The 16,114-nt window shown below is 45.5% G+C and overlaps 1 protein-coding gene across 6 annotated transcripts in view; it reads right to left on the bottom strand.

Annotated features, from left to right (window-relative positions):
* LOC143353252 (uncharacterized) overlaps positions 1-16,114 on the bottom strand; it is a 336,944-nt gene that overhangs the window by 104,489 nt on the left and 216,341 nt on the right. For all 6 annotated transcript variants that reach the window (XM_076786424.1, XM_076786425.1, XM_076786419.1 and 3 more), the window contains one exon: positions 2,614-2,657. In XM_076786424.1, coding sequence (XP_076642539.1) covers positions 2,614-2,657 — 44 coding nt within the window. The remainder of the gene's footprint in view (positions 1-2,613; positions 2,658-16,114) is intronic.

The following is a 16,114-nucleotide window of genomic DNA, read 5'->3' as shown; positions in this document are numbered from 1 at the left end:
TGCAACGTTTCAAAAAGACCGACAAGCCGTCTTCAGTATCGAGAAACGATGGTTGCAGCCTCCGAATAATCGGTTCTGACTCGTTGCATCGCAAGCACAAGAGTATGCGTGTCGGTGCTCGTGCAAAAGATCGACGGAAAAATTTCGCGGCGATCGACGCGAAAAATATAAATGGGGGAGGGGCGGGGGGGGGGGGGGAGATAAGGGGAGCGTTCGCTCGTTTCCGAATACGAATGGTCGTTCGCGATATCGGTTATTATAAATTACCCGGCGCAGGGGGAGGGGGGAATCGTGACTACCCGCCGTAAAGGGTAAAGTAAAGTAACGAATTAACGGCGCAGGGAGTGTCGCGAAGTGTGCAAAATGCCGGCGCGTTCCCGAACTCTCCGTTTTCGCGGGAAAGGAAGAGAGAGAGAGAGAGAGAGAGAGAGAGAGAGGAGAGCATAGCCGAGGCCGGCTTTCAGCCTCGGTAAACGTGAATTTATAATGACGTTGTACTTCGCGGAATACCTATTACGAACTGCCTTTTAAGGAAGTTGTATATTACGTGTTTCACGGGCTTTCGTATGGTTACCAACGGCCCCGGAGTATTTTAAGAATTAAGACACCCGGCTACTAAGAAGCTCGTTACCGGCGGCCCGACGATTTTTCTGGGCCTCGCTCGCTTCGAACCACCGAAACTGACATATTTTCGCAGAACCGCACGCTTCGAGGTTGCGCTCGACACGCTAAGTGTCGAATATCCACCCTGACGATTCGCACAAAGTCGCTGCAGTTTCATTCGGCAAAGCCGAAACACGAAAGTTCAGGTTCATCACGGTGGAAGATGCTTTAACGCTGAAATACTATACTGGGTCGAAGTCGGATAGTTCTCTTACGTGTTTTAATGTATACAACTTCATTACACTGCAATTAAGGAAATGTAAAGTGCATTGTCTATTTTATTCGAAAATGTTCAGACACCTTGCTGTACCTTGTTCTTTAATTTTTGGAGGTGCGAATACCTCAGTGAACTAAAGAGAAAATGCGAAGCCTTCGTGGTCGCCGTGAGAGCTTTAGCTACCGTTCATTATGAATAGACTGCAGATTTTATGCGTTTGTAACGAAAATTAGTTCACGAAATACCAGACCATAAACCAGTGAAAATGTCGGAAGCATTTAAGAATAGAGTTGCTTGTTTGATTCTGGACGTACTAGAATTGTTGAGGGTCAAATTAAAAAACTTTCTGTGTAACCTTCCTTTCTTGTTTATTTTGAAGAAAAATCCATGGTCTAATTATAAACTTTGGAGCTTCGATATTGTTTTACCATCCCTGATGGAGCACAAATGTTAAAATTGCAAAATAGCGTGTGACAGAACAGTGCAGTTTTGATTGATGGTGTTTGGACATTCGACGAATGGTGTACAATTTTAATAAACGGAGTAATGAGGGTCTCAGCTCAGTTTTAGCTTAGTTCGTTATAAATTTTACATCCTACAATATTGTCGTCTCACAGCCTTTTAGTATTCCGGGTTCTTGTGTTTCCAAAAATTTCGATTCTGCTGTTACTTCTTTTTACCGATAAAATTCTAAATAATTTCAATTAAGAGCACTACAATTTAATAAAAATGATTGGAAGTACCGTTTCCATTTAATATTTAAATTAATTAAACTTCAAAGTCCAGTGTTCACGGAGTACTTCGAATTTCGGAGTTGAAGTCATTTTTGTCTTTGGTTTGAGTTTATAATTCCAGCGATGTTTTAAAATCGACCGGAAGCATTTACAAGGGTGGGATCCAGGTGCCATTTTCCCGAGTCTTCTCGCGCAGCATCGGGCGGCCATTCCGTACACGGAGATACAATTTCGAGGGGCAGATGTTTTCCCGACCAAACGCCAGGGGATCGTCGAATCGCATGTGCTCCGAATGCATCGGACATTCAAAATCCCCTTCGTGCCGGTGCATCGGAATAATTCGTACCCCGTGCGTGGCCAATGTCGATAGAGCACGATTTTTCCCGGACGTTCCCGTCGGCCCTATGAATATTTCTCTGGCGTTCGGTTTGTTTTCCGCGAATTTCCGCGGTGCAGTGCTCATATTCAGAATTTTCATGAATTTTTTCGGCCGCGTTGAAATGCTTGCATTTTGGGGCGACGGTTGACGCGATGTTTTTAACAAACGTCTGCGCGCGAACGACGTTTCGCGATGTATGCATAATTCTTTTACGCTTCCATCGAATTTCCTGAAATTGGCGAGACTGAAGCGAAAGGTTACGCTTATTTAGGTAATTTATTGATAACTGCGGATGTTTATGCAGTTATGGTACATAGCATTTTTAAAGAGATGAAAAATAAACATTTCTATGTCGCGTACAGTGACAAATTCTGCCAACAAAAATTCCAAGACAGACTTCTGGTTGTTCATGCAAAGTGAGAATTTTCTGCATAAATGTTTGCAAGGACCAAAATACAAATTTCTTTCTCTCCTTCCTCAACAATTTTAATCAGTTCAAAGGAATATATCGATATCTCTAAATTCTTGCAATCTGCCCGCGGTTTTAAGCATCGCCAGATGATATTTCGCGAGAAACGCATAAAAATCAATCGACGAAGAAAAGATTGACAGACACTCACCGTATCGACGACGAAGTCCGTCGGCCCAGCTCCGCACCAGTAATCTGCGAACAGCAAAGGGATCGTCGACATTAAAAACAGCGAGGCTTCGGGGTCCTTCTAAATTTAAGTGGGCCGCGTGCTCGACGATTATACCGCGGGAATGTTTAATTTTAGGGGCGAGGAGACGGTTTGTTAACGGTAGCGGGCCGCCACCAGTGAATCACGCGGAACAACAAATTCTCTTGTTAGACTGTCTCGTAAAATCGTTCGAGCCTCTGGAAACATTTCAAGATTTCTGTTTCGTGTTTCGTCGCTTCGCTCTCGGTCTGCTCCGGCAGGCGAAAGGGTGAAGCGATCGTTCTTCTTGGCCTGCGTTTCCCGTAACACACAGAGCGAGAAAGGGGTGAAGGGAGGCGAGCTAGGTAAAAAGGGAAACGAAGAAACAGCACGGCAGAAGTGAAAGTACAACGCGATCTGTCCGCTAAAAAGGGTTAGGAGAAAGTTCCTTATTTACTGCGCTGTAAAAACGCCGCGGGAAAGGGTTCCCTTTTCTTCCGATGGCTAGAGTACCCTTCGCGCCGGACCTTACCCCTTTGTGGACCACCGTGAGTCCTTAAAAACCCGGAAAACGTTCGATCGACGCTTTCTCTTCGGGATCGGCCGAGAGAATTAGCCGGGAATTGCGTGAAGATGCTGGACGACACTCTTTCGACAAACTGGAATTTTTCCGAGGAAGTCGGAGCGAAATCATGGTGGTTTTGGAGCAGGTTACGGAAGTGGCCATTAGTTGGATAATTATTCTGCGTGGTTTTCTAGGTATTTGTTAAGTGATTGCAGTGGAAAAGATTTTATTTTATATTATATTTGCTTGATCGTTCCGTCGGTGTTTCTTTTTTAATTCTGGTCTACTTCTTCGATACTTTAGCGATTTATTTATGAATTATTCAGTGTTCTCACTTTAGTATAATCGCAAAATGTTTCATACTAAAATATTTTGCAACAGACTTGTTTGCACACTCAGAATATTTGTGCAGTTGCAGCAACCTAAGCAACCTCGAATTTCATCGGTAATTCCATATTGGAAAGAAAAATTCAATTTTTGCAACAACCTAGCCGTTCAGGACCACTTAACTAGCCAAGCTAGCTATAAATAATTTCGAGTTGCAAAATTTCCACAAGCGTAAATCATACCTAAGTCTATAATGTCATCTCTCGCTGGATTAACGTTCCGAAGAGCCGACTCCAGGATCGTCGTAAATATGAGCCCTCGGAATCGTTCGAAACGCTGGATTCTGGATTCTTGCACAACCTAAGCCTGATCATCCATAATTAACGCTCTAATCTCTGTTTCTAACGAATCTCGAAAGCCGTCGACTTATCCGCTCCGTCTGTTTCGTCATCCTAAAACGCCATGGACAGTCTCCGTCGGCCATTTTATGAGAGAATCGGAACCCTCAGGAAAATCGCTAAAAAAATCCGAAATTCTATTAAGTGAAAAAATTAGTGAAGAGCATAAGCAGAAGCTGAGTAATCCAGGCCGAGGCGAGATAAACGAGATTGATCTTAATTGACTGCGAACGACCGCCGACGGAGCGAGTTTTTCGGAAGCAACGTTGGCGACGGTCGCGTCTAACCGAAAAGGAATCGAGATCAATTTCGTGGACAGCGGGGGAGGAAGCTTTTGCTACCTGGCAATTAACGGGGAATGAATTGGCGGCGAGCGCGATTCGCTGCGACAGCCGAGGGTCCGAAGTTAGGGGATGCGGAACAGGAAACGGCGGATACCGCGCGCGCGCGCGCGGAATTTATATGGGCGCGTTTATACGACGCCGTTAAAATAAATTAAAGGCGTTTTATCGTAACCCCCGTTATAATTTATTTAAGTCGTTTCCTATTATATCCGAGGAGAGGCACACTGACCGCGTGTCCGCCCGCCCGCCATCGCCGTCGGCCCGAGCAAGACCGATGCCATTCCTCGACGCGTCCGGCGGTTAAATAATATCGTAACGGGGGCCTTAATCGCGCGAAACGAGGCTGTTACGCCGCCAGTAATTAGTCGGCCAACTCGTTACCGGCTTCGGCAGGGCCTGACACCCATTTCGCCGGCTGATAATACGAGCTTTTCCATAGATGGCTAATTTTGCCACTGAGGCGCTCTTCTGCGAGCTTCTGCCCCATAAGTTTCGGAAAAATTTCATTTTTTGGATCTGGAATTTTGAATTATTATGTTAAGCATTTTGTTCGTTTATAGAAAAATAGGTTGGTGAAATCGAGGGCAGTTTACATGTCGGAAAGATTAATGTCTACGTATTACGACTACTAAGGGTGGGAATTCATTTTTATTGATTTTCTGCTTGAGGCACAATGATGTACAATTTTTAATTATTAAATGAAGGATTTTTGACATTTATAGAAAAATTGGTGAACTAAGGGGCAGCCTAAATGCCTGGAAGATTACTGTGTGTGTTATTCTCTGTGTGTCACGAGTTTTAAGGGTGGTAATTCACTGAATTTGTTAACTTAAATTCATAAGAGCGCATTCGCGCAAAACTCTGCCCCGCACTTCTTCACAAAATTACAGCCTTGATTGCTGGCAACGAGTTGCGAATGATCATGATGTTTAAGCTGATAAAGTAATCAGTGTAAGCAAGTTTGACGCAAAGTTAGCTACGTTAATGTCCGCATAATGATCGCGAGTTCGAGATTCCGTGAGAATATGGAGCAATAATTTCTGCACAGTGTTCTCGAAACGAACCGGCAGGTTTCCGAACTTTTTTAAAAAAGATAATCAACGGTTGAAGTCAGAAACAGCCGCAAGCTTAGCCGTAATCCTCGATCGCTTACGATCAACGGAAGCGATCCTTTTCAGAACGTGGAACAGGAATATCGAAATACAAAAGCAGCCTGCGTTTTGCTCAAGTTACACTCTGCGCTGCAACCTGGCGGAGTTGCAAAAGAATTTTTATTGCAATCTTATGGAAATTTCAGGAGTACGGTTATCGGTCCCAGAACAGCGGTTTCTCTTTCGAGAGCACAGTCTCGGTTCTGTCGAGAGAGAGAGAGAGAGAGAGAGAGAGAGAGAGAGAGAGAGAGAGAGAGAGACATGAAAGACAAATGGCGTCAATTTACGAGAGTTTTTAGGATGCAATAATTGCTATCTGAGCCGGAATTGGTCCCAATAAAGCAATCGTTCGGATAACATCGCTGGGAAGGTGTCCGTTGCGGTGCGGGTAATTGTCCGCTAATTTTTAGAGCTTCGGGAACACTGGTCCCGAGAGACGTATAAATTTATTACGCAAATTAGCAGGGCAGTTACAAGCATAATAAATACTCCAGTGACTCGAGGACCAATTACGGCGCGTTTCACGACGAGACAGAGTCGCAGAAACTGATGCAACAAAGTTCGACGTATGCGTATGGATTCATTGCTCATAAATCGAAAGGACTTTTGTGATTGTCTACCAATTGAAAATTTTCTAGCGGAGTTGATCATCAATATTATACTTTTGATTGGTGAGTAATGAACCGGAACATGAGCGACTCCAGCATATTAATATCACCAATTACACACTAATATCGGTGGCGCATCAATCCGCTGACGAGGCTGCCTAAAACATCCGCGAAAAGTTGGGAAAATAATTCCACCACTCGCACCAGTAGCGTCCAACAGTGGTGCCATCGGTACTTGCAAATTTTCGGTATCGTCCAACTGTGTGACAAGTTGTGTCCGCCGAAAATTCGCCGGCACAATGCAACCGAGTTTGTTATGATGGCCGCCGTCGCCGGTGCGGTGCGGCGAAGTGCTCCTAAGTGTTCCATTCAATATCCACGCCGGCGTCCAATAAAGTATCTTTATTGCGAGCGATTCGAATGCCAGTGACGAGCTACCGAACGCATCCGAGGCTCGTCAAACTCGAGGCCGGAACCGTCCAAGATGGCCTCCGACCCGACACGTAAACAAAACGACCGGTGTCCCCCAAGCAGTGGATGCGATCCCACAGGCGCCAACAGCCTTTTTGGCTTCTTTCGGCTGGCGCAATTGCCGGTTGTACAGCCCGATAAAAAAGAAGGGTCGAAACTGTTTACGAGCATACACCGACTTAGTGTCTAATCGTCACGCGGGACCCGAAATCGTGCTACTTATGGCCGCCGGGTAACGTAAGTGGCGTATAAACAGCTTTAAAGCGGCGCTGTACCGAGTCGACTGATGTTTCGGTGATTCTTTTCTGTCTGCGATCACTGCCGGCGATATTTCGACCGCTTTCCCGAGTCGCGGCCACTGGTTGGGTCGAAACACGTTTTTGATTTCTAATTTTGTAGTACTATTACACGATCGTAACATATTTCATAATTTTTCCAAGTGGTTCGCGACTCAGCATTGTTTCCCTGCAATTTCAATCGTGAACTAACAAGTGAGTGTAATCTAATTCGTTTGGGATTGTTATGGAAGAAAAGATTTTCAAGCTTCATTTTGGTACAATTGATGAAAATTCTAATTTTGTCTCGCCTTCCACTTCACTTTTCATGTAAATTTCAATGCAAAAATTGCGCAAAAAATAAGCGAAACACTCGGTTACCTCGTTTCTGTTTAATCTGTTCCAATCGAATTTATTAAGACAGTGAAGATATTTTTGAATAATGTGTAAATTATATAGTATATTTTATGTTGTAAATTCGATACCGTTGGTCCCCAGGGACTGGCAATGCGTTTAACGTGTTAACAGGGCCCCGGCAGCATATGAAAATCTCATGGCGTTCATTTTCAATCTCAAAAATCCCAGACCAAAAATAGACAGAAAAACGTGAGACATCGCCGTCTCGACCTCCCAGCACTGACAAGTAAAAACCAAAAATTATACAATCAAAACACAGTTGGAGCGACCATCACAGACGCCTAGATCTCTGTCATCTCTGTTGATCATCATCCACCCCGGCGTCTCGTGTATAATTTATGCGTTCGTTCGGAACGGTTTAGCGTAATTTCCCAGCAGAACTCGGGCCAGCCTCTTCTCTTTTGGCGCGCGTATAAAGCACGGAAAGGGGACACTGGAGTCGACCAGTTTCGAAAGTCGCCGGCGATTATCGTGGCTCGCTGGAACCGTGGCTTTTCCAGGAACGCAACATGATTTTCCCGCGGTGAAGCCGGTCATTGTTTCGCCACGGATAATTGCACGGCATTACGGGAACGGGATCGTAAAATCGCGGAGTCGAGGGCCTCGGACGTCCAATGAAATCCGATCTAATTTAATTGCGGCCTGGAATCGGTCGCCTGCCGCGGGAAAAAGAACAAACTTACAAGTCCGAAACACGGCCCCTGCGGCGCCGGGATCGTGTGGTCCGAGGACAAAGTTTTCGAACGTGATGTTAATCACTATTTGTCCGCCGATTATCCGTCGATCCTGCCGCAAATTGGATTAAAAGCGCGGCAAGGCTGAAGAGAGTACGGGAGAGGCGAAGAATTGTAGGTGTTCGACGAGCTTACGGCAGAAAAAACGGCAACTTTGATCCTTCTTTACGGCTCTTACAATTCTTAGCGTGCTTTTCCTCGGGATGAGCGTTTTTAAGACTCTCTGATTCTTTTTAAGTCGAAAAACGCACTGAAACGTGCGAACATTTCGCATTTGAAATCGTAAGTGAAAATATCATGCTGTTATTCTTAATGTCGTATAGTTTCAGTTTGTTGAACTTAGGTAGTTTGATGTGGTGGTGGTCTTGTGCCGTATCTGAATTATTCTAAAATCCTTCTACGAATTTTTAATCCAACACGTTATCCACCAGCGATTATTCCATAATTTTTTAATACTTCCGGTCTCCTCTTCTGCAGGAGTTTTTTTACCTTTGGTATTTTGATATAAAATTCTTCTATTAATTCTTACGTTCACAGCTTGTATACTGGTGATTATTTCATAATTTTTTAATGTCCATGATCTACGCATTAGGATTTTTTTAATGGATCGTCCAACAACGACTTCAATATACTGCCAGCAACTTAGTCTAATAATTTCACTTGGAATTATTTAGTGAAAGGTGAGCTTCAGAGATAAGCTAAGATGGCGATACTCTTAACCCTCGGATTCCTGCGAGTTCTAGACCTATGCCGGAGTCATTTCCGACCCATGGCAATATTTCACTACAGTTTCCTTTCGATATAAGGCGTTGGCTCGGGGCCGGCTTTCGTCGTATTTCAGATGAAGAAGAAGCAGAGGGGATAGCGAATTTTCTTATTTCGAAATAAAAAGCGTAGCGTCACGAATGATTCCAGCACAGCATACGGAGAGCATAATCGATACATATACTCGATACACAGCATAAGAGCTCGACGTTCCTCGATTTCCCGTGCTCCAGCTGAAAACGGAGTTTAGGCGGTGGATCTCGTCGCTCCGGGAAAGATAAAGCTGTCGGTCGGTTCCGCGGCGCCTATCAGCTCGGTGAATTAATTAACTCCGGGTATCGGTGGCGATAAATCACGCGGCGTTTATAAGTGGCCACGGTTCTTAACGGTACGGCTAATGAACTCGAACAAGCGTTTATTGAACGGCGCGCGGGGCCCAGCCAGGTTTATCTCGGATCGCAGCAGCTCGCAGGCCGCGGAATAAAATGTCCGCTGGCCGGTCGCCGTTACTTCGCCAATAAAACGCGATAATTAGCGCGGTTGTAAACGTCGCCGGTAAGTGACGTCGCCGTAATTCCGCCGCGCGTTATCCGACGCCGCCGGTTTACGGCCAGCTTTTTGTCAACGGTGTCGATAATTATTGCAATCCCTGCGAGCCACGGGATTCCACGCGAATCTCACCGACGGCTTCGACGTCGCCTCTCTTTCTCTTTCGTAAATTTCCCTCCCTTTTCGAGCCGGCTTCCGACGACGACGACGAAGATGACAGATACCCCGCCCTCCTCTTCGGTTTCCAAACGAAATTCGAAAGTTAACCGTTCTCGTTAACCGCCGCGGCTGAAAAGGACCGAACCATGGGGCATCCTTATCTTATGGGGCCCCCTCGAAGGCTTTAAGAGCTGTACGTTATAATTCGATCGAATTTACAACCCCGTTCCGCGCGCGTAAAGACTCCGCGCGCGGAGACCGGCGCGGTTGACAAACGGTATTGGAAAATTATTCTACGAACGACGATCTCTCGCGGTACACTGTTGCTTAAAGGCATTTCGTAATTGGGGAGGACGGGATGAGTATACTTTTCGCAAGAAAGTTGCCAAGCTCCGCTCTCCCGGCTTCAATATCCGAGACCGGCGATCAATGAATTGGTGAAACTTCCATGGACACACGGAGTTTTGCGGGACATCGGTTTCGGGTACCGTGTACACCTGAGAGAGACGCGAGAAATTATACTTTATTTTTTAAGGGGTGCTATGGCTCTGGGTTAATGAATTCGTGCAGGTTTGTACATATTTTCTGATTGTCTCATTGATTGGAGCACTAAAAATTTTTTAGTTAATTTATTCATATCATTAATACTATTTATGTACTGAACTTGTTGCTTTCCTAGCATACAAGGTCCACAAAATTTTACAGTTTGAACACCACCCCTTCAGAACGTGAAGAGTCGGAGAACTTGAACAACCTGGAGAACGTCTCCTTTTATTCAATATTCATATTCTAAAATCTTGATGGGGGTGGTAAATTTTCCCTCCAATTTCGTGCGCCATCAATTTCGTTCTCTCTTAACAATGATGAATCTGTTCGACGATCCCCAATCGATCGATGACAGTCTTCGAGGGGGGTTGAATGGAGAGATACTGAACCACGAAGAATCGAGGTCACCATCGCAACCCCGAAAGGGAAGCGTTCCGAATTTTACGGTTGGCATTGAGCGCCACTTTCCACCACGGGGAACGAGAATATTTTCCGACTGTTTAGGTGGTAAATCTCCGGGATGTAACGGCGAAACGAGCATCGCCTAGACCTAGATAACACGGGAACGGGACACCCCCGCGGATTTATCGTCGCGTCTCAGCCATTGTTTACGTCGCAGACGAGCCACGTAAATTCCCATTCCGAAGTGCCCCGTCTGCGCCCACAGTTTCCACGCTTCTCTGGTATCCTCCTTCCGCGGGATAACGCTCACTTTCGTGCAAAAACTCGGATACAGCCACCGGAAACCGCCCCTTTGTCCTCGAACCCACCCCTTGCTAAAGCAAACTTTTATGGAGAAATTGTTTCTTCAATTCATTTGCAAAATGAACAATTCCACAGAATATAAACCGACTCTATTTAGAGATTCGCTAAAATGTATTGGATGTAGTTATTTAATACTGTATTTATTTTGTACGTTTTTCTTAGGAACTGTTTAATGGTGGTGGCAAATTTTTACCGAGAAATTTCTACTGGAAAGCAAATTTTTACTGGCAAATTATGTTTGCAATTCATTTCTAGACGATAAGGAAGATGGTTGAGTGATTAGCTGAAGCGTATTGACCATGGTTTATTTATTTAGGGCGTTTTTATTGGGAATTGAATTGAAGGCAGAGCGTTCCGCAGAAAAAAATAAAATAAAATGTTCCACAAAAAGGACATTTACAAGTAACCTGGCGATTTTTAAAAAGCTCAGAGACAGAACAATGGCAAAGAGGATCAGGTAAAATGCATGCGCAACCCAATCTCCTCCAACAAAAATATCCTCAAGCCGAACGCACTGAAACCGTTCGGAGGCCACCTCGCTACAATTCCAATGATAATCCGCTCTCGAAGCAATAATCTCCAGAAAGTCCTCCTGCAACGGTCTGCAACAATCTCGTATGGAACCGACACCTTTCAGTCGCGACTCAATAAACCAGCAACATAATCGCCCGGGCATTTAAATAAGAATTCTGTTAAACCGCAACTCGGCGACACCTAACGTACAGCACGTTATAGCCTGCACCCTCTCTCGAGATCCTCTTAGGATTGCAAGGTACGTCGCAGACAAGCTTCGGATTCGTTCGGGATCCCAGAAGGACCCGGGATCCTTAATCGAAAACGCAACGATTTGCATCCTCTATGCAAATCCGGCTGCAGTGAAGGACTCTGCTCCGCGGTCTGCCGATTGTTTTCTTTTGTGCAGCTTGCTCCGATATGGAGGCAGCCTCGAATCAGGGACTCGAATAGGATCCTCCAATCAGGATTCGCACAGGCTGTGCGCCGGCGATTTGTTCGCGATACGCCGCGCCGACGTTGTATAAATAAGCCGCTCACGAAGCTGAAATCCTGGGACGGGAAGGGGCCCGTTTGCGAGGAATTTAGCCGAAGAGCATGGCCGGGGATACGCATCGATTCTCGATTAACAAGCGCAAGGTTGCAACTCCCGCTTCTTCCTCCTCCTCCTCCTTCTCCTCCTCACCCCGCCGCGCTATCTTTCTCCATCTTTCTCTACCTGGTAGACGGTGCACGCGCGACGCCCGGGATTTTATTCGCGATTCCTCTCGCCTCCGGACGCGGGGATTTTACGAGCCTTCTCCCGTGTAACGAGAGACGTTCCCTCTTGTAAATATGACTTTTCATCTTGCCTCTTCTGTTCCGTCCGCGACGCCCAGACGAAGCGCAACGTACACGCGAGCATCGCACAGTGAACGGGCCAGCATGTGCAATTAACGGGGTGCTCCAGCATGGCAAGCCGAAACAGGATTTTTACTTACATAGATCGAATTTGAATAGTACCTACTCGGAAAATTTTGCAATACACGTTGCATTCTAAATTTTCTGGAACGGCCAACAAAAATCGTACGTCAAAATTCACGGTGACGTTGTAAAGAGAAAGCTTCAGTCTTAAAGTCTGAATTCGTTCACGAAAATTTTATTTTTAATGTTTCTAGAGGCGTTTTAATCTGTAGCTTGTTAGAACAGAAACTTGACTTGAATAGGATTAAAATATCAGAGAAATATTAATATGTTAACTTCATAAATTATTTTAAAAAAAGGGAAGAAATACTTGATATTCCTGTTACTGGCAATTGATAGAAATTTTGGATTTTGCCTAAAGATTCGTGGTCTGCCAATGGCATTAATTGCTCAGAGTTTAGTCCGACCAAGTTGCAGAAGAACATTTACTGATGACGCGAATTGCGCAGAAATTGCAAATTCGATCCAGGTCCAAATTCGTCTGGCATCCCGAAAAAATTGAAACAGAGAGTTTCGCGAAGAGTTTCTAAAACTGTCCGGCAGAAAGTCCGCAAGTAGTCATCGGAATCCTGCTTCTCAATCCTGGCTGTGTCGCAGCCTTGGAACCGAGCGGCGTCGTTCCGGCACATTTGCTCGATTTTGTTTAGATATTTATACTCGGCTGGACTCGGTAAATAGATTATTTATCGGTAATAGAGCGGAGCACGGGCTTATCGTCGGTAATCCTATAAAACGCGAATGTTTATGGACTGGCCATAAGACTCCGGGCCCCGGCATTATGACATATTGTGGAGGCGTACGCGTTCAGCCATCGACCGGCTGGATTTCGCAAGGGATGTCGCCCGCGATCTCCAATAACCCGCTCAGTTTATCGTCTTCTTATCGGAACCTTCGATGTTTCGAGTGTCAGCGCGAGCCGTTCGAGCCGCTTCCGTTCCCATTCCGTCGATACATCGATTCACCGGTTCATTTCTCGTCGCGTTCCCCGTTGTTTTTATGTCAAAATTACGTCCGACCACCGATACAGGTTTACCACTCGAAATTAACCCTTACCCAGACCATATTCACGGTTTTATAGATTAAACTCACGCTTTTGAAACTCAGAGCTTTATCCCGTAGAACAATTATCATTTCTATTCATACAGGGTGTTCTAAAAATGTTGCACTGCCTTGGGGCGCTTTTTCAGTTCGTTTGAAGCAACTTTTTCCTTGGCGGAAATGTTCTCCGCAGCTTTTTTGAGGAGTTATTAACGAAAAACACGGGCCAATCAAGGGGCAGCTACAGCGGACGGATGCCAACGCCACGCTCTGATTGGTCCATGTTTTTCGTTAATAACTCCCGAACAAAGCGTCGGAGGACATTTCCGCAAAGGAAAAAGTTACTTCAAATAACCTCGGGAATGAGATCGAACGAATTCAGGTTGATCGATACAATCGGCAAAAGTTGCCTAATCTAAACGCGACTTTATGCCGGTCCCGTTGAATTCGATTCCGCCAGTTGCTCAAGACTGCGCGAGAGCTGTTCGTTAAGTTAACAGCGGTGAGTAATGTTTATTAAATCGCCAGCGGACACTTGCCTCGCTAATTGATACGCTTTATGCTCCGTTAACTATAGTTACCCATGCACGAATGTGTGTACCGGCACTCTGTAAGAATTACTTTCCGCTGCTATTAATGCTTGTTCTTTTGAAGTTCTGCCGAGATATTCCACTAATCCAATTAAACTTCTTTTTATTTCGCGCGCGTTCAGCGAATGACGTTTACACGATTCTAATCTCGCTGTTCTTTCGTTTTTAACGGGATCGTAAATCTTAACGCCATTCCAGCAGATCGTTCTTCTTTTTTTTTCTTTAAATAATTGCTTGTACGCTTTACGCGCGGCGTGTTCCTTTGTTATTTGTATAAACGTATTACCTCTAATTAGTTGAAAAATTAGAGCAGATTGGTCACGGGTATACGAGCAACGGCTTCAACAGATTTATGTCGATCTTATAATACTGTTCCGCTGCTGCGAGAATTCTTTCAGAAATTTGCAGGGTAATTAGAATTAATTGTCGTAATCGTGTAAGTTAGTGTCATCCCTTGAACATCGGCGTTGATCTCACAGAAGAAAAATGTATGAATAAAAATTGAAAACGGAAAGAGTCAAAGGAATCTAGCCACGACTGTTACGAAGCCATCGAGAGTCTTGAAAAATTACAAGACCATAAGCCAAGAACCAATTTTAAATCATTCAACGATCAATTCTTCCTTCATCTCGCACTCCACAAGCAAGAAAAAGAATCGCGTTCTGAGCCAGCGAACCGATCAAAGCATCGTAATCCAAGTTTCCACAGAGAGAGAGAGAGAGAGAGAGAGAGAGAGAGAGAGAGAGAGAGAGAGAGAGAGAGAGAGAGAGAGAGAGAGAGAGAGAGCCGAACACAATTCACCTCGAAGCGCCCCAACTCTTTCGAATTTCCATCGAGAGTCATGCCAGCGCGTTCGAGAGCGATGCTGGCCGATCTTTGGCGAACAATTTCATTTACTCTGTTCCTCTTTTTGAGGCGGAAAAGCTCGAACGTTGGAACGCAGGGTTGTTCCGGGTTGGAACCTTGAGTTTCCCAGGGAACCGGCCATATTTGGCCAGAGGCGCAGCTCGATCCGAGCTCCATGGGAAAAGGGAGGGATGGGAAGGGGGTTGGAGCTGGCAGGGGTTGCCAGGCTGGGAATAATCCCGCGTATAAATTGGATTGTCGGTGGAACGTGGAAACTGAACCGAGAGAGGCTGGAGCTTGCGACAAGGTAGCGAGCCTCGTTGCGAAACACCTTGCTGCTGCGTCAGAGCTAAAGCTGCGTTTCCAGTATACTGACTGGACAACCTCGCTTGATCATTGAAAACATTTGCTTTTTACAATAAGGGAAATTTTTAATCAGTTCCAATATTTTGTAAACGAGAACATTTTTATTTTGCATAAAGATCCGCTACTGCATAAAGGTTTTCATTTAACAACTTCTACATTCAACTAAGTTCACCAAATCATTCAAACTTTGAAGCACAATAGAAGCCTGTCTAAATTCAGAAAGTCCAACCCTGTCCCGAGATCCAAAGGGCCGTAGATCGATATTTAATACTCGTACATTATCGAAATATCACCAGGAAGTCTCCAGTCACATAAAGTCGCCAGTCTAAATCCTCCCAAGCTGAAGAACAGCCATGACGTCCTCATGTGGGCAGTAAAGTGTCGCGAAAGTCGCAGAAAAATCGGGACAGTGTGGACGCGGCTTTAGGTGCACGCGCCCGAGCCATAGTGATTCCGGGCCGTGATTTCCTGCCCCGAGATCGTCGCAACGATCGCGGGGGCGGAATCGCGGCGGATTACGCTCGTCGCGGCTGAACTCGCGTGCACGCGCGCGATATTACGCGCGCTTTATCGCGCCGGCTCCGCTGCCGAGTTAATTTACCCCTTCGGCTCGCCTCTCGGAGGTGTAACAAGGCTTCCAAGAGGGGTTTTGCCGCGACCTTTAACGCCTCCACGATGCAACGTCCCGTGCATCCGGCCCTCCCGACGCCATTTTGTCTTATTGCGGGCGAAACCGTGCTGCACCGTGCAATCGTACCGAGACCCCTGTGGATTTGACCTTACGCCGCCTATGCAACTTTTTAGAACCGGAAGTCGTCGATTATGCTGCGAGACCAGGTAGCAAGGCGCGGAAGTGGATGATACAGGGTGGTTGGAACGGTTATAATCAAAATTAGAGGAGCCATTGTTGCGGTTTCTGAAATGGTAATTGCGTAGGATCGTTGACGGTAATGTTTTTGATGGGTTAGTGAATTACAAAGGATTCATTCAGCGGGTGGAAAACATCGAAAGATTAGAAAAATGTGGACTATCATCTGCATCACACTCGTATAAAATAATTACACGGCACGTA

Source organism: Halictus rubicundus, chromosome 4 (genome assembly GCF_050948215.1).
Source record: "Halictus rubicundus isolate RS-2024b chromosome 4, iyHalRubi1_principal, whole genome shotgun sequence".
Lineage (NCBI taxonomy): Eukaryota > Metazoa > Arthropoda > Insecta > Hymenoptera > Halictidae > Halictus > Halictus rubicundus.
This window is presented reverse-complemented; position numbering and strand designations above follow the sequence as displayed.